This window comes from Thunnus albacares, chromosome 5 (genome assembly GCF_914725855.1).
Source record: "Thunnus albacares chromosome 5, fThuAlb1.1, whole genome shotgun sequence".
In the NCBI taxonomy this organism is placed as follows: Eukaryota; Metazoa; Chordata; class Actinopteri; order Scombriformes; family Scombridae; genus Thunnus; species Thunnus albacares.
The window spans coordinates 9,889,061-9,908,661 of record NC_058110.1 but is presented as its reverse complement, the minus strand read 5'-3'; the positions used below and the strand labels follow the sequence as shown (position 1 = coordinate 9,908,661).

Below are 19,601 nucleotides of genomic sequence, written 5' to 3'. Positions count from 1 at the left end.
ACTCAGAGTGCCACACCTTGAAACACACATTGGTGGTTCTCATGGGATGGTGGATCCGGCTACAGCTTTGTGGCAGTCAGTCTTTAACAATCAATATGTTTACATAGTACAACCCAATCAGTACACTCAGGTTTTCAAAAATTCAATAGATGTTGGGTTGGGATGTAAATACAGCGTTTCTCTTTTTTTTCAGTTCATCACTTCTCAAAAAGAGGAGAAATATTAATTAAATCTCTGCTCTGCTCAGTATAATGTGCAAAAAAGAGGCAAATTCTTCAGTAGTATCTTGAATTTTTCATGTGCTAAAAAATGTCAGAGTAAACCAAACCATCACAAACCACAGCGCTGGAAAATAAAACTGATGTAAGTTCATCAACAAGAAAAGCAATATTTTGTGGTGCCAAACATTAATTCAATGTAAAGTCGGGGTGTTTATGACACTGGGTTGCTGCAAACTGTGCAAACATTTTCACCAAAACATAACCTGTGATGGACCTAAAATCTCAAGGTTCACCTACTGGAGCTTTCAACCATATCCCATGGCTGTCTTCAAGCAAGTGAACCTTGAGTTAAGGATATTTAATCATAGGTATGTGTTCCTGAGGTCAAGAATGAATCTCCACCCTCAAACTTACCTTCACTCACACTAACTTGTGTAAACAACCTAACACTGGGATCTGAGGCAGCCAGTGGATCCTGCTTCAAACCACCTCCTGGATGAATCTCCACCATCTTGACATAATAAAAACATTCATATAGCCAGTCTGATAAGAGCATTATAGGAGAGCTTGTGTTTTCTGTGCATTGAGCTCCCTCAGATACAATAAAGGGGTGACATAACAAAACATCTGCGAGGAGATTTTCATGTAGTTAACCATACTGACAAGACATTGGGATATAATGGGAGACAGTTTGCAAAAGGGGTCAAGCAAGTACAGAAAATGAGGCAAACTTCTCAAAATCCTCAAAGCAGATGGACGATATAGAAATGGATTTCTGGGTTGATTGATCAGAAACAGAAACGCTGGTTTACACTGATAGTTAAGAATAAGTCCTGAGGTGCATCGCATGTGTCATATTTCACATACAGTAAAACCTCTGAACTAAATGATTTCCCCTTATTGTATTCAGGTCCACATATTTTTTGGAGGAAAAGAGGAACAAGTTGCACCACACTAGTAGGCAGTAACAGAAAAGCTTTGAATACAACCACTAATCCATTATTACCTCTCAACACTCAACATCATGTAGAGAAGTTAACTCTTCTTAATTGAGCGAGAACCCAGCAGATACCTGTTCAACGATTGTCTTTTAAGAAATAGTTGGATATTTTGGGAAATACATTTGTTCATCTTAGATGAGAGGATCAATACAAGTTCAATCAATAAAAGTTGTATTGATCTTCTCATCTAATTTGGCAAGAAAGTGTATTTCCTTAAATCTTAATCTTTTCTTCAAACATGTCATTCTCTGTGAATCATTTTCAAAGAAACAAGTCTTAGTCTGACTGGAACCCAGTTTTATTACTTGAACACAGTCAGGGTGTGTTCTGTTTGTATGTTGAAGGGTTTAACAACCAGAAGCCTGTCTGAACTGTTGACTGACCTGAATCTGACTTTATTCTCCTAAATAAAGTCTAAATAAAGAGCGCCTGATCTGTAACAACACTCAGAATTATCAGACCTTTCCTCATCTGCTGCTTGCAATCAAGTGAGTGTGATGTCAACTCCAAACAGGGTGGAATAAAAAAAAAATAAATTCATGCCAAGAAAGACACAAGAGGATTACGCTGAGGAAAACATTTCTTGATGCAGTGTTGATGTGGATATGTTGTGCAGCACAGCAGTAAATGCTGATACCAAGATACAAGAAACATAGTGAGGAAAAATGAGCCACTGGGCAGATAGGAGAAGCAGCCTCAGCACACATGGGTTTCAGGTAACAGGTGGCAGGTAGCGACCCCTGTCGGACACCAGAGAATGAAGCACTGATGTTCCTTTCTTTCTTTTACCTGATAGAAATGACTCCTGGCTCCACATACAGTCCACTAAAGAAAAATAAACTGGATAAAAATCATTAAGTGCTTGTGTTGTGGTGACAGTTATGAGGCAAACAACTACAAAAATAGATGAAACTTCAGAAAAGCACTCAACAGAGATGCTCTCACCTCCTTTTAAGACAGATATTAAAGGTTTGTCAGCTTCATGAATTTCTGTGTAGTCTGACACTGATGTGTTGGTCTGTTGGATGTGATCAGTGCGGTTACACAACAAGAGACAATTGTAGGTTATGTGATTTCCAATGCACCACTAGATGGTGCTCTCATCTCATCATGTTCGAGCACGGCCACTCTGACACACATGAGGTGGATAAAATAACGGGAACACCTTACCTGCAAACAATAATAAAGTTTAGAAAGGTGTGTTTTTATAGAGACTGTCAGAGGAGTTGATTCAACTGTTTGAGGTGTTGATGTGTTACATTGGATCATGTTTTCCTCCCTATGTTCATTATTATAGAAATTATGTAAATTATATATAGAAATTAACTACCAGCAGAGCAGCCAGTGTGTTACAGTGAGATAAACAAGAACTTCAGTCAAAAACAGAAGTGGACAACAGGGAACTGCTTATTGTATATGAATATGTAAAAAAGAGTGAGAAGGCCGTTACTTCACTCGCACCCAAGAAAAATGTTTGAGAAGAAAACACAAATTTTGAAACTTTTTATATATAATATTAATAGTATATAGTTCATCGATTCTGAGATAACAAGCCAAATCATATTTCAAAGCAACAAGTTAAAAGTCTTATGAGACATTTAGCAGATCAAGGCCAACACTGTGACTACTAGAGGACATCATGTCACACTGATGCAACCAGTTTCTCAAAATATAAACCATTAGTTCAGTGGATATGTGTTAGATACTTTGAATATAGAAATAATTAGGTTTTTATGTTTTAAAGTTACTAAACAACAACTCTTAGTCCACTAAATAGTGAAAATACAGACATCCACATCTTGTATATCAGTACACTGAATTCATGCAGGTTACTTGAACATTTCTGTCTGATCTTTGTGAATATAAAAGCAAAACAAGGATTTGATAGCAGAGTGTCGTGGTTGGTCCCAGCGTCCAAAGCAGTCACGCTGTCCTCAGAGAGGACGTCACTGCTAAAGCGCTGAGTCATATGCCAAAGCCATCTGAGCCGTAAGACAATTAAGACTAAGAAGTGGCACACAGCAGCATTTAACTGGAGACGTTGCACAGATACCAGCCAGTCTAAATGGGTTACAGCAAACACAACTCGCTTGCCTGCTGTTTACATGAACTGAGGAGAACCTCAAGTGGGAGATAAAATAGGTCAAGAAAATGCTGTAATATTACACGTGCTTTACAAAAAAATGTAACAAAATATTCAATGTCAATTGTCAGTCCTTCATCAAGAGAAACCTTTAACAGATACAAACTCCCAGATGACATCACAGGGCCCTCACATGGGAGAAAAGACTTTGATTTTGAGAAACACTTATAATGAGAGGCAGTAATTATCTGCCTAAATCACTAAAACATTCAGCTGTCATCGGTGGAGGGAAAATATCAGGCTGCAACAAAGAAAATACAAGTTATTATAACTATTTAGGATGAAACTGAAGTCAGTAAATGTAGTTCAAACCATCAAAACTCTCACAAATGAGTTTAGTTGATGTCTCACTGGATACTAAATATCTAGAGGTTATTCTTTATTTCCACATTGTTAAGATATTTGATTTTGTTACATTTACAACACTTTTTCAGGCTTGTTTGTCTGTAACATTTGAAACAAGTAAACAGTCTTTCTCCTAAAAATGAAATGTTGAAATTCATAAGCAATAAAACACATTCTTGCTATATTCAGTACACTCAGTGGTTTTGCCGTTACAGTCTTAACTGGTCTGGTATGAGCAGTAGCTCATGTTTAACAATGTGTTTAAATGACACTTCAAAACTTGTGCTACTGTTCTGTGTGACTGGCAGCGTATATAACTGACACTTTATCCTCCCGTGTATGCAGACAGTCCTACATGTCAAAATGGATTCAACATTTAAAATCTACGGAGACTAAATTTGATCCTGTGGAGTTCAGTCAAATGATGTTAAATTACACAAAAATACTGAAGTGTTTTGAAGGAGAAAATCAGAAGTTAGTGGAAGCTGCTTAACATAAACTCTGTGACTGTATATATCTGGACATAACTGATGACTCGATTTCCCACGAACAATGACTGGACTAATCCCGAAATAACCAGAAGAAGAAATGAAACTTATTATTTCAGCAAAAAAAGGAAACTCCATCTACACCAAGTCCTTAGAAAACAGTTCCATATTTATTGCAAAATATTTTTGTACAGAATACAACTGAAAAAACACCAACAGAGGAGGAATGGACAGTAAGGCCAACATCAGAACTCCAAGAGCTGAACTGTACAAACACCAATAGTAACATTTTCTGCTTTGTGTTTTTATACATAAATTGTTTCCCGCCCTCACAGCAACCTCCTTAAGGGGGAGACACAAAAAAAAAAACCTCAAACATCTTCCCCATTTTTTCTAAAACAATAATACAATATTTGCCTGTAAACCTACCAACTTAGCACACCAATGGACAATCCTTAAAATGTTGAAATTTCTGTAAGAAACGTGTCCCTTGATTGATAATGTCTCACAAAATATAAATATATACTTGTAAAAAGCTCCAAACTATATGGGACTGATAACATTTTGGAAGTGAATGTTGTATCACTTGTTGAGATCATGAGATTCAGAGCACTACAGCGTAAGTTAGGAGGCTAACACCATTAGCTCGACATCTAACACCAGTAACTGAGTGTGCTGAGATAATACTTCTGATTTTGAACTAAAATACATTAGCGTTTAAAGTTTGCTTCTTAGCTTTAGTTCCTTCACACTGCTGGAATAACTGAACCCTCACTTGAGCTCGGAGGGGTTTAGCATAGTGCGTCTAGATAAATTCGGGCGTGCATGCCCATGCACATCCTCATGCGATTTGGCACTGATGTAAAAGTACTTTCCTCAAAGTAAACCTCGTGGTAAACGCGTCTCAGTCTCTTCAGCTCCTTCTCTTACATCTTTTTTTCTTTACAAACTCTCCACATAAAAAAGGCAGAGTGAGACAGGATCCTTTTTTTCACCCCCGACATTCAAATGTACATATTTAACATTGGCTCTCCCAAAATTTGGGATCTAATGAAGACAAAAAAGAAAAAAAAACCTCCTGTCTCTGGAAGTTTATTATAGAAAATAAAAATTAAATAAAGATTAAAATAGATACGATTTTTTTTCTCATATGCATAAGCCCTTCAAGAAAACACACCAAAACATTAGAAAGGATAAAGATGATGTACAATCCAGAGCTCCAGAGGAGAGAGGGGGGGGTTTCTTCTCAAATGACTCGATGGGGAAGGTAGATGAGGAACTAGAGATGCAACGCAACAATGTCTTTGCCCTTCTGATTCTATATCTTACAATTTCCTTTATGGTTAATAACAAAACACAAGTATCTTCCTTTAAACCATGAACCCGGTGCTTGTTGATGACCTCTACAGCAGTCTGTAGTCTTCAGAAACACACAGTAGACCAGCACGATGCTCTCGGTCCGAAAACAAACACAGAAACAATGCTGACGGGATGATTTAAGGACAGGTTTTTAGCTTTCTTTTTAAGAGGAAAATGTCAGTTTTGTTGCAGAAACTCCTCTGAAATTATTGAAACATTCATTTCTCTAATGATAATGAAATTTTGAGGGTTAATAAAGTGAACCGGGTAGTTCTTCTGTAATCTTGGGTCATTACGCACAACTTTTATGACATTTCTTTCAGTGACCCTGCACTAAAATGATCTGATACTCTGCAGCTCTGTAATGGTGGGTGTGTGAGTGGGGTGGGGAGGGGAGGGGGGGGGTTGGGCTCTTTAACCTTGTATGGATATCACAAGTGCTTTCAATGATTTGATACCCTGAGTAGAGGACATAGGCTTGGGGTGAATTTCAGTAGAAACAAAACCTTTTTTTATCCAAGCAAACGCAAACTGAAAAAATGACATTACTAAGTAATACCACCTTTCACACATAAATAAAAATCTGTACTTATTGGTACATTAAAAACCACAAATGTAACCAGAAAGAAATAAAACAACAACGACAACAAATCACCCATGACGACACAGTCATTTTCAGCTTTACAATATGCATATATTCATGCATATATAGTGTGTATTTCCCCTTGCATACAGGCGAGTGGCTGGGGAATATATAGAGAGCCTTTAGTTATACCAACTCCCTCTGCAGAGACTAACACTGATTATTAAGAGATTGATACAAATGATAGCAAACGTAACTCACAGGACAGGCCGGGAGGGGGGAGGGGGGGCGAGAAGACGGGGACTGATTCTGTGCAGCCTTGTAAACAGAGGAGGCCAGACAGCCAGAGAGGATGATGGGTAACAGACATCCACTTAAAGCAGCAAAGATAGGACAGATTACAGGAGGTGGAGGGTGGGTGGGAGTGAAGGAGAGAAGAGGTAGGGGACCTTTTTCTTACAGCTTACCGAGCAGAGTATGCAAAATGGCAGCGTCACCTCACAACTTAGCCTTGACTAAGCCTTTTCTGCTTCCCGCCGGGCTGAGAGGAACGTCAGTATTGTTTCTGAAAATAAGTTAATGTGATTGACATGTTCCTGCTTCAAATGTAACAAAGAGCGGACTCTCAGCGATGTAACGCAGCGTCTTAGTAAAGCAACCTATGGGCCGAGTGGGTATTCGATCACGGGGGGGGGGGGACAAGCAGGAGGGTGTGACAGGCAGACAAAGTGTAGGGCGGTGGCAATCTTTATCGTCACTGGGTCTTCAAAAGGTAACAGCTGCCCCCTCCCACCCTCACCCCCCACCCCCTTCCCTCCAGCCCCCTCCTACATCCTCTTTGGGTTGTTAAGAGCTGAGAGGAGAGAAGCTCAGACAAACAACTGGATCCGCTCGCGGATGGTCTGCCGGCAGATCGGGCAAGTCTTGAGCGCGGCACTGCAGTCGATGCAGGAGGCGTGTCCGCACTGGAAGACCAGCTTGATGTGGTTGTCGATGCAGATGGGGCAGGTGATTCGCTCCTCCATCTGGCGGTAGCGAGACTGCAGCTGCTCCAGCAGGTTGTGCTGCTCCGAGTTCTCGATACCGGGGCTGCAGTCCACCTCCGTTTGGTCTGAGGAGAGGGTAATCAACGTGACTTAACATCTTCATGCTAATAGAAGTCAGGCTGTGTAGTTTTGTGTAAGATGAAGCTGTTTTACTGTGCTATTGCTTCAAAGATAAAGCTGTAGGCTCTAGCGATTTGATTTTGAGAGCATGGATAAAACATGACACAATATTTCTGACAGTTTCACTGGTGGTTTGTTCTTAATTTAGATGTGCTCTAATCTACCGTACAAAGCTGTGTCTCGCTAACGCCTCAGGACGACTGATTATTGATGTTCACACAATAAAAAAAAATGTCCAATGTGTAAATTATTACAACAACAACAAAAAGCAAAACTGGTTCACAAAAAGATGAACACAGTAAACCATCTAGACAGCACATGCACATCACAAATTGCATGTTTCCTCCATTCAAAAACTAAACAAACCTGTTAAATCACTACCGGGCTGTTCATAAGGATTCATGCTGGACATAGGAGTATTTCTGCCCTAAACATGAATATATATAGAAGATCTGGAATTTTTTGATACCCTACAAAAGAGGATTGTTTTTACCTTGTCGAATTTTCTTGGTGATTGTGACTTGGCATTTGATGCATTTCTTCATTCGATGGGCACACTCTGTCAAGACAAGAACCAGGTCAGCCAGAAGATAAGCAAGAGAAAGAGAAAGAAACATGGACAATAGATGAGAAGGTTCTCAAGAGTTCTGTTCTGTTTGTATTCGACATTGCTGTGATATTATTTTCTTAAATATCACATAGCAGAGCGCTACTGTAACACTGATTTGAGATAAATATTGTCTTTTTAACTGGTATCAGACAGAAGTGTAAACACACTTAAAGGGGAGTTCTTGCACAACTGTTGCCACTGTGTGTACATGATAAATGTATGTTGAGGAATACTGAGCTAAGTTTCTAGGTTGTTAACACAATTATAACACCTCAGAAGTACATTAGAGTGTGCTGTTATGCCTTCTTTTTGATTTTGAATACACCTCAAAATCTCACCTTTTTTTTCCCTTTTTCTTAAATCTCTGTTATGTTTGTTCTCTATATGCTTTTCTTCATACAGACACACACATTATCAGCCTATTGATAACAGTGTGGCTCAACTGCCGATGGCTCCATCAACTCCTCCGCCCATCACAGAGCCCTCCACTCACCTTCACAGGCCACACTGTGCTGGCAGGGGCAGAAGAGAACAAGTAGAGCCAGCTCGGAGCAGATGAGGCATTCGCTGGGCCCCGGAGGTGTAGGAAGAACCAGGTTGGTCATGGTGTTGGGTGTAGTGTGGACTCGCCGCAGGCTGGCGCTGCTCAGGCCTTGTCCACATGTGATGGCTTGCAGACGCTGCAACCTGAGAGACAACACAACATTATAATGAGCCAAAAAACATTTTCTTTTTACTCTCAAATGATTCCTGCTGCCTAAAACACTGTTTCTGAAGCAGCTGACTGCAGGTAAAAAGGTAGTGGAAGTTTCAAACAAGGTGAACGTGTCACTCAAAATATACTCTTTGGTGTATCAATGTGATATTTAGCATATTCAGTGCTGCTTTTGCAGACAACTACCTGTGTTTCTCAGAGAAGCTCTTGATGAGCTGTAGCATGGAGCTGTCTGCCACCAGGTCCAGAGGACTCTTGCCCTTGTGGTTAGCGTAGCTGATGTCAGCCCCTTCCTGCGCTAGAAAACAAGCGATAGCTGCGCCGACACTCAGCTCGGTATTCCCCAGAAGACCCGAAGCATTCAGCTGTCAATACAGAAGATGACGATGGGAAGAGAGGATGGGAAAGACAGAAAAAAGGAGAAGATGGTGTCAAAACAAAGATACAGCTGGTCCTGCTCACGATCCCACTTGATAAAACTAGGAAAACAAGATGCCAGTGGGCCTTGGACTGAGTATTAAAACCCTTTTCAACAAACATGCTCTCAATAAGAACTGATCTTGTGCCAATGATAGAAGCTGAAACTTAGTCAAGGACACAGCTGATTATAAACTAACAAAAAAGATAATTGAAGTAAAACCAGTGCAATCCAGCTAAGGCTGATACACAAACCCAAATCTAATCAGCAGTGAAGAACTCCCCTAATAACTCATCTGCTGACAGTGGCCAAAAAAGCCCTTAGCACTTAAGTCTCACCACCTTCATGGCTGTGTGTGTATTTGTGTGTGCGTGTTGGTCTGGCAGGTGCCCAGGATGTTGAGAGGAGCTGCAGTGTTTGCGGTCATGTAGACCAGAAAGGACATTTTTCATTGGCGCAATGATATCAACACCTACTGATTTAACAGTATTTAAAGTGCTCATATAAAAAAAGAAGCAGGGAGTCAGGTTTTTTAATGAGGAATATTAAACTAGTTCTTGTGAGTCATCAGCTCTTTGAAAAGCAGGAAGGAGATTAAAAGAGACATTAGATTTCTGATCCCCATCACCAGGTGGATACAGTTACAATGTTAACGTCCGTTTAAGAAATCCTCCCATGGGTGTTTAAAGCTGCTCTCGTCAATTTTGAACTTACATTCGTCAGGTCACCTGTAATACAACTCCAGATTAATGTTGTGATAATCTTGTTTTATGTCTCTTATATGTGAAAATAGGCAATTGTTGGCTAGCACGTTAGCCGCATCAACTTTATAAGGTGATTTTATGTCAGTGTTGTGTTTCCAACTTGCTGTGCTTCCCCCAAGTGGCCAAAAAAAATCTATTAATGTTAGTTTAATTTAAAAAAACTGTTTCATAAAAGCTTTCTTTCTGCCAGCCTGCTTGCTTCTTGCTTTGCCATAATGAATATTCACATAGCTGCACATAGTATTTGTTGACTGAAGTGGTGACTGACTGAGTGGGATCTTTCCCAACAGAATGACTTCACAGAGAAAAACAGATTACAATTCAAAATGTCAAATTGTCACATTAAGGTCAGATAGACCAGAGGGAGGCCTGAGGACTCAGCGTCTCAGTCAGTAATATCTGTGCCTCTGAGGATGAATAATAGCACATGACTTCTTTTAGATTCCTTAGATTAATGGAGTGTGGTTTCTGTCCAAGGTTTAGACATCAGGATCAAGACATCCTCCTGGGGGGAAAATGACGTGGTGTGTTCCCACCGTACACCCTGAGCTCCTTCTCTACCAAATCTATATCACTACAGTAAGTGGGCCCTCTTCACCTCTAAACCCTTCAGCACTTCCTCTTTCCATTCAACATACCATCACTCTCAGTCTCTTGCCAGTACTTTCTTTTAAAGATATGAGATTGAAATCAAAGACGAGGTAATCAAAGACGAGTTTAAATCCTGAATGCTGAGGCTTAATTGTATGTATTGAACCTGCTTTACCTTACACACCACTTTACTGCACTCTTACCTCGGGCTGTGAATGATGATATATATCATGTGATGATAGAAAAATGTCTCGTTTCATATTATTCTCTATTGTTTATTCCGTTGTGTCACAAATCACACTCAATATTTTTCGTTATTTGGAGTCTGTCCATCTTTTGCACGGATTACATAAATAAATTCGTCTTCTTGGTTTTTTTACTCACGAAGCTTTTATTGCACTTACAGTAACATAGTGACGTATTTGTCGTCAACTCTAGTGCTTCACCTGGTTCATTGTCTCTCCTCTGAGCCCCACCCTCGGTGAACCACAGAGAGCAGAGGAGAGTAGCAAAACCATAAATGACGGCAAAACGCTGTAGAGACTATGTTTATTTATGTTATTTACCTAATTTATGTGCACTTGTTTCATTTCAGCGCAGTGTGAGAGTCTCTACTGCGTTTTGCTGTGATTCATGGTCGCGTTTGTTTCTCTTCTCTCCTCTGCAGTTTAGCGAGGGCGGGGCTGAGCTCTCTGCGTGTGTGCTGCACACACAGCGGAGCAGAGGAGAGACAGTGAACCAGGTGAAGCGCTGGAGTTGATGACAGCTACGCTCGTTACGTTACTGTAAGTGCAATAAAAGCTTGCGAGTAAAAAGCCAAGAAGAGAAATTTAATCCGCGCAAAAGATGGACAGACGAATTCACAGAAAATGTGCTATATAGTGATATGTATTGTTAACGGGATATGAGATTTTTGGTCATATCCCACAGCCCCACTCTTACCTGATTACTTTCTCCTCCGTAAACCCTTCTCTCTTGCCCTGTTCACACAAGAGAGCCAAGTCCTTTCTCCTCAGTTAACCCTCTCCTTAAAGTCGTCCCGCTTGACTCACTTCTTTTCCCTCCTCTTACCTTTCATCCCGTCAATTACCAGGTAAAGCCAGCTAACTCCTTTATCCTAAATGAAACCCCCAGACTATAAGCAAATACCCTCACATTCCTTCATTCTGTTTTTGTTTACCATTCCCTCCCTGCTTCAATATTAAGTCTCTTCTTATCCCGTCAGTCTTTATTTACCCCTCTATGAGCCTGTTTGTACCTCCTTAAGACCACATTAATCCATCTTCCCACCTTCAGTCTTAATTTACCTGCCTTTGGATCACCATCTACCCCTCATTCAGTCTATATTTACTCCTCTTTGAAAGTTTCATGTATTCTTCCTTTAGTTTATATTTACTGTGGATTCTATTTAGAAATACTCTCTTCAGCCTTTATTTATACTCTCTTTATTTAGCTGTTTTTTCCTCCTGTCTTTACAACTTTTGACAGTTAACTCATCTCTCTTCAGCTCATTTAGTCATAACAATACCCTGAAATTCAGTGGTAATGCATCACTTAACATTTATAGTCACATTATCTGTCTCTGTGAAGGCAGATATATTCGTAGCAATCTTGGTGAAGTGCATTACTTTCTTCTTACGTACAAACATGCACAAAATGTCACAACTTTGACAAAAAGACTGTTGAAAATCAGGTCAGTTTAAGTTATATTTTGTCTTATTTCCCTTAGTTTTCCCCTAAACCAGATAAAATAAAGTGTTGTGTTGACAACCGACTCCCCTCTATACTCCCCATCAGTCCTCACCCTGCAGTAGAGCGATGTGGTGGAACACCCCTCGCTGCTTTCCTCCGTGCTGCTGGTTCCCACAGCGGGGCTGAGCATAACATTGGCCAACTGCGGGCGGAGGAGGGCTACGTGCATCGCCGTGTCACCGTCTTCATCCTCCATGTTAACGTCGGCGCCCTCAGCCACCAGCAGCTGCACCAGGTCAGTGTGGCCCTGCGTCACCGCCAGCTGCAGCGGCGTCTGGTTGCGGTTGTTGCGGATGTTGATGTCACAGCGTCCCTGGGGAAGAGGAGTAAAACAACTGATCAATTTCCTCCAGAACATAATAACGGGAAATCAAATGTTTCATTAAATTAAATGTGTACTGCTTGTTTGTTCCATATTCAGCAAAGAATGGAAAAGCTGCAAGAAAGAAAAAACATGAAAACAGGATTTGCTCTTGTCTTCGGCTCACCTCCTTGATGAGGATCTCGGCGACATCACGGTGGTTGTTGAGGGAGGCCAGATGCAGCGCGGAGAAGCCGTCGTCCTTCTTAACATCCACCAGCTGCCGCGCTCGGCCAAGGATTTTCTCTGTGGCCCTGTCGCCAGGACAAACAACACGAGACTCAATTAACGCTGGGACAGTGCATCTACAGCAATACCACTGCAGACAGTCTAACATGATGGAAGCCTACACCTCTCACAATATGGAGCGAATACTATCCTGTATCTCACTGTACTTGACATGAGCTTGGACAGAGACCCAGCTGCTGCAGAGTTGTTAACAAGCCGATCTAACAAGAGAACACTGAGGCACAATACGGCAGGCCAAGACTCCAACAGACAGCCAGTTCACACTAAATACAGCCAACTGACCTCCTGATGTCCAACTAACCCACATGAAAAAGACTGAACCCTATATCCAAGGTGTTACACATGTACATGTACACGTTAAATGCTCAAATCTTTCAAGTTCCAAAATTTGAATCATCCCCAGAGTATGATATCATGCATATGCGTGTTAACACAAGGGAAAGGCTGCAGAACTGTATATTATGAGGCCACATTCAGTGAAGAAAGATTATTAGAACTTTTTTTTTGTGATTCACGCAGCGGGCTGATGCTGCAGTGTGAGAGGCTGAGCAGCACTGTTGAGTTGTCCTCTGCTCTGTGGCTGAGCCTGCTTTATGACGTGTGAAATTGAAGCGGACAGCCTTACCGAGCGCCCAGGAAGCTGGCATGCCACCATGTGACATGACCAAAGCTTTCTATGGATGTTAGGTTAATGTTAATGTTAGCTCTGCTGGATTTCACTGTTTGGAAATACTGGTGTTGCTCATGTTGGTAAAGGATTCTGCTGTCAGTTTTCAGCAAAATGTATCGAAATGAAGCACAACGCATGCTTATTATTTCCAGCCTCTTAACATTAACTTCCATCACTGGACAGATAATTATTCCATATTGATCCTTTACGGGGCAACTGGTTTGACCACCAACACATTATTTTGCATTGTTAATGCAGCTTTAATTAAGGTAACTAACAAATTATACGGTTTGCAGTCTCATTAGCAGCAGATTGCTGATACATTTTAAAGGCATTACTGAGAGCATAAGGTGCTTTGTTACATGTATAGTCACATACGGTCAGGATCTCCTCTGGCTTGTATTATTAAGGATGAAGGCTGTTGGGGAGACATTGTGCTGGAGGTCATTGGTACCTGCAATGCAGCTCTGCGTGTGGGTGTGTGGTGATTGATAGGCGGAGATGCTGTGCTTGCTTCAGATTCTTTATAATCATGACTGACTGAATCTCCAGAGAAGATTCATTTGACTAAAGAGCTCAACCTCACGGTTCTGAGGAAGCCTTTCTGATTGAATAACAGTCATGTCAGTTGTGTCACCTTTTTACCCACTATGCCTCACTTCTCTGCATTATTTCCATAATCGTTACTCTTGTGTGTTCATGAATATTCAGTTTTGTGCTGACATGCTCTCACATTCAACAGCTAGAGGGCATCTCGGGCACCCTGGTAATGACTTTTCTAGAGACTGGAGTCATCATTTAGTTATTTTTGTGAGTTTGCGTCATGCGTCTTTGTAACTTGTGCCTTGATCAAAGCTTGGTAAAGGAAATGTACTGAAACAGGGAGTAAATGTGACTCAGGAAGGGAAAAAAACAATGATGATTCCATGGATAATTCGCTATGAGATGCTGTGAAGTTGATCTGCTGTGTGTCCGACATTTTACACTGTACTGTCAAAGGCACAATATAACCTCAGAAAGACAAGAGTAAGTAAGAAGTGGAAGTTACAGAAAACAGAAGAAAACAATGTGTTGTGTGGAACAAAAGGGATCTAGTGAAAGTGAGGCAACAACAAAGAAGCTACGAGCAGTTGAGATTACAGGAAAGAGGGAGAAAGATGGCCAAGTTTTCTTTCTTTTCAAGTAAATACAGTAAACAGACAAACCATCATGAACATCCATTTGCCTCTTATATCAGGCTGAAAACTCCAGAAGAAATCTGGCTGCTTGCCTCGTTTCTTTTTCTTTCCCAGGACTGTTTGTGTACTTGGCCTCTAGCCCTCTTTTTCCATTTCCTCACAATAAATAAATACTCTAATAAACAAAACATTCTCCTCTTTCTGTCTCAAAAAACCAAAAAAGGGCCACATCTGCTCACGGGAACTCCAAACAGTGTTGCATGAAACTAAAAATCAATTTATGGACGGTCTTAACTTTCAAAGCTGAGGACAGTAAAAATCCCAGGCAAAGGTACATGTCATACTTTGGTGGTTGTACATAAAAAAGGTGGATAAACTATTAATGACGTAATATAATAATGATATAATAATGAAACTCCATAACTATATACTTGTACTTTATAAAAAAAACTTTAAAATACTATTAACCTTTATTTACACCACAAAGATTTAAGTCGTCTTCAATCTGATGCCTGAGTGCATTAAACTATATATGATAATCTGTATTTAAGACAGAACAAAGTAAGAAAAAACTGGTATCAATGTAGTGTCTGCCTGCTGATGATATATGAATGAACCGGTGAACCAAGCTGATCCTGAACACTGTAAATCCTGTGTCTCTACTTTTGGTGCAGCGGCTGATGTCAGGCTAAATGAATGCTGGGGAGTGCAGCAGAAACTCCCAGCACTGCACATATGACACTTGCCAGAACAGATCGGACATTTATTTAATGACTGTCTACTGCGGCCTCCACGCCCGTTCTTTTTCCTCTCTGACTTGCAGTTATTGCTTGCAGACAGTCTTTTTTTTTCTCTGCTCAGTTGACATTTATCAATATATTGCACTTATGTCGAGAGCAGCCCTGGGTTTATATGTTTTTTTATAGGACAATTCTCGGGGTTTTTACAAAAGCTGAGCTCCTACAGCCTCGAGGAAAGGGCTGGTTGTTGACTGGTTTAGTACTTGACAGACTGGCACAAGCAGAGTCTGCAGGCAAATAACCAACCACGCAATGTACTCACAGCCTGACATTTTTAACTGATGACAATAACAGGGCTCCCACTCTTTGGAATATAAGTTTCCAGGATATTATCCATCAAATTACATCAGGCAAACTTTAAAAGTCTCTGATTGAAACCTTGAATGAAGTGGCATCGCTTTAGGGAGGAAATTTATGGGGATGCTGGTGTTTTTCATTCTTGCTTCCTTTTCTTCATGGCACCTCTTAAAAAAGAACCAGGGACAATTTTCCATCGCCTGGTTTTGTTATAATTTGGGAAGGAAAGTTCAAATGAGGTCGTAAAAGCCCTGAAGCATGGAAGCAGGAACCTCACCATGGTCAGGCAGACTTTGTGTACTGTGAAAAATATCAGTACTTAGAAGTCACTCAGTCCAGTAAGAAGACTTAATATCTTTTTCATTTTTCAAACAGGTGGAAAAATGATATTTCCTTTACCTTAGAAAAATGATCTGCCTCTACATTGACATGTTACAAGACCTTGACTGCATTGGAAACAACACAGTTGAGATTTTTACTTAAGAAAGATACGTTTTACGTGGAAATAATGCAAATAAATCACCTGTTGTGGTGGTTTTTGGAGCATAGAACTGCAATAAATCAATTGTACTGCTGAAAGCATCAAGGAAACTAATATAACAGATTAAATCAACTCTAGTCAGCTGCAGCGATGCATGCAATATATCTATGATGATCTGATGGTGAAGTGTACATAGTCTTAGAGTGTCATATCTTTCATATCTCTCTTTCTCTTTTACCACAGTGGTACATTGCCAGGCTATTCAGGGTGTGTGGGAGCTGATGTGATGCAACATGCACAGAGGAGGACACGGGCACAGCAAAAAGGAGACAGACATAACAGTTGTGTTTGAGGGAAGAAACCTTATCATTGTGAGAACATTCAGCTACCTACTGTGTTTTTCCCTGTCTGGTCGGTGCCCCGTCAAGGCTCAGTTTGCGATTAAGCACTTCCAGTGTCAACCAGCCTAAACCCAATGCAGTCACAAGACAATGGAGCCTTTGTGACAGGTGTCAGGAAGGCAGCCTTGATGTTTGGCCTCAAGCACCTCGGTGTAAATTAAAATGGCTGAACAGATCTTTCACCAGCTCTCCAATAGTGTCACTGTGGGAGACTCGGTTTTAGCAAGGATTACAATGCATACAGCCATTTTGGGGGGGAATTAAGGCATGATAGTTGATATTTTCATAAAAATAAATGTGTTTTCGTTCGTCTTTCTAAATAAGCACTGAGGCACAGCAGTGACATGACCTCTAGCCGAGTCATGAGAGCTTCAAGGGTTGCTGTTAAAAACAGTGCTGAATACTGTAGGTCTTTCCTGGGAAAAATGATTGGCTCCCTGTTTAGAGTTTGTTTGGATTTTTTTGAAGTTTTCCTCACTTCTGAATCCCAAATCCTCAAGCTCTGCTTTGCTACATTAAATATAGTTTGTGGAAAAATTTGAACGACAGGTCAACATGTATGGAAACTAGATGGTTGAATAGCAGCCTGCTGACAGCAGCAGAAGCTGCGTGGGAGATTAGCTCTCTGTCTGTAACGAATAATGTTGAGAATTGACCTTTGAGTCCCCATTTGAACACACAGGAGAGATTCCCACACACACACACCCCTATAACCTTCATTTCCAAAGCTCACATCAGACACCTGCATTTAAACTACTAAGACACTGAACAACTGAGCAGATTGAAGGGAATGGACATGACACTCTGACAATGACTTTCACACATCTTAGAGGAATTCTTGACAACAAGCTAGATTTAGAGAATGCACACCTGGATACTACGGCTATCACCTACGTCTGTCCAGACTGAGTGGCTGACAAGATCACTCTATATTGTCCAGATTTATATAAAAAAACACTGGAAATAATAGAGATGATCCTGACTGGACTGAGAGAAAGAGAGTTAAGTCCTCAAGTCATAATTAAAGTTATTGATTAGTTAACAGCACTCCAGACTTCTGGTGATTTGTTCCTAATGTTAACTTTATCACCACATTTACCATTATTGTCATTATGTATCATGTTGAGTCACATGTGGAATGTTTCTTAAACTCAATTTCTACCAAGTGACAACCACCAAGGCTGAATGTCGAAGCCTTTGCAAACATACAATAAGATGCAGTTCCTCTAATGCCACTGGATGTTAACACCAAGAAAACCTCAACTGTATTCTTGAGAAAACACCCACACAACTTCTCTAAAAAAATACATAGTTAAGACATTTTTTTTCCCACTATGTTTTGTGGTCAATTCCTAATTTAACTTCCTACTTACTATGTGCATCTGGCTCATCGTTCAAGCTATGATCTTTACTCACAGTTTGTTTCCTTTGAGGGCAGCATGGTGCAGCAGGTTGAATCCTCGGTGGTTCTGCTGGGTGAAGTCGATGTTGGGCACCACGACCAGGATCTCAATAATATTGCGGAAATCTTTAGAAATGGCGTCATGGAGCGGTGTGTCCCCATATGAGTCCTGATTGGGGGAGAGAAAAATGGACACGCAGCACAGTGAGTGAGGCTGTTGCACATATCAGAAGCTAAAGTGGTTCTGCAGGTTTTTGGGTCTTTTCTTGAGGCGTGTTGAGACATGACACAGCAAAATGCAAAATACTATTAGCAGATTAGATTTGTTATGATGGAAATCGTATCAATTACAGTTGCTTAGTAGAGAGAAACTGAACTTTGTTTTCAAAACAGCATTATTAACCACTAGATATCTATAGTACTATATCATATGACTATGACAATGATAGTTGAATATCTATAATACATCTATAACAGGGGAGGCTGGTCCATAGAGGCAGAAGAGGTTGCTCCTCCTCTATTTTTTAGAGGCAACAGGAAGCTCAAGATACAAAAAAGAGTTATTGGTTGAAACCATTACCAAATCTCAGTATCATTTATAAAACTAGTGCAGTGCCCGTTCAAAACGTGCCTGTTCGGAACGGGCCAGGTGCTTATTATGCTCACAGGTCAGAGCCCAGAAGCCCCGCCCCGTTGTGATGTGACAGTGTTTATATCAAACAGCCCCCCGCTGTACTCAGACATGGAGCTGAGCAGCTCGCCGTTCGCTTGTTTCTTCGAAGTTTGTTAATATTAAACATGTCGCATGTCCAGATTGCACCAAAAGAGCATCTGCCTCCACAGTAAATCACCTGTTGAGTGTTTGATGGTTGTTTATTTGTGCTTTAGAACGTAACCGCCGTGAAACAATCAGAAAATAACATTAATATTTCTGTCATTCACAAGCTTTCTCTCTCTCTGACAAAGCTTTCCAGCCTGCTACTGTATCTACCATAGACTATATACAGTCTATGGTAGATACAGTAGCAGTCAAAAGTTTGGACACACCTTCCCATTCATTTGATTGACAAACTGTGCCCAAACTTTTGACTGGTTCTGTACATACACATACACATAGACACCCCTATGTAAAATCAGTAAAATCAGCCTTTATTTGCTTTCTTATTCTTTTGATTGTTTTTTAAAGACACAAACAAATCACACGTGCACTTTCCACATGCAAACAAAAACAAACTCTGGGCTGCTATTCCATGTTTTTAGTTGAGCAGCCTCGCTGCTCAAGCAGAAAAAAATGCTGTTAGTGAATTCCAGGCCTGGTTGCAGGCATGTTAGACAGTCTGGAAAATGCCCTAAAAGAGACACTAAATTGCCTTAATGAGGGCTGAAATGATGCAGGGTCACAGTCAGATACCATAAATGTTTGAATTTCTGTTTATGACAGCTTGAAAGGGCAATGTGTGAGATGCACATGACATATGTAGAGCAAATGACTGACTCTGCCAGAGAAGGTCACTTATTGGCTACCCAGACTCTCACTCACAGCTTGAGCCCCAGTCATTGGCTGTATGCTTAGTCATTGAGCTCCTTCTGTGATCACTCCCGACAA

General features: G+C 40.7%; 1 protein-coding gene across 2 annotated transcripts in view; it reads right to left on the bottom strand.

The window, feature by feature from the left end:
- Positions 1–4,346: 4,346 nt before the first annotated feature.
- Positions 4,347–19,601, bottom strand: part of mib2 (MIB E3 ubiquitin protein ligase 2) — a 52,466-nt gene continuing 37,211 nt past the window's right edge. For both annotated transcript variants that reach the window (XM_044351203.1, XM_044351204.1), the window contains 7 exons: positions 18,010–18,164; positions 12,645–12,771; positions 12,209–12,469; positions 8,818–8,996; positions 8,410–8,603; positions 7,800–7,865; positions 4,347–7,251 (listed from right to left, as the gene is read on the bottom strand). In XM_044351203.1, the coding sequence (XP_044207138.1) occupies positions 7,010–7,251; positions 7,800–7,865; positions 8,410–8,603; positions 8,818–8,996; positions 12,209–12,469; positions 12,645–12,771; positions 18,010–18,164 (1,224 nt within the window). In that variant the 3' untranslated portion in view covers positions 4,347–7,009. The remainder of the gene's footprint in view (positions 7,252–7,799; positions 7,866–8,409; positions 8,604–8,817; positions 8,997–12,208; positions 12,470–12,644; positions 12,772–18,009; positions 18,165–19,601) is intronic.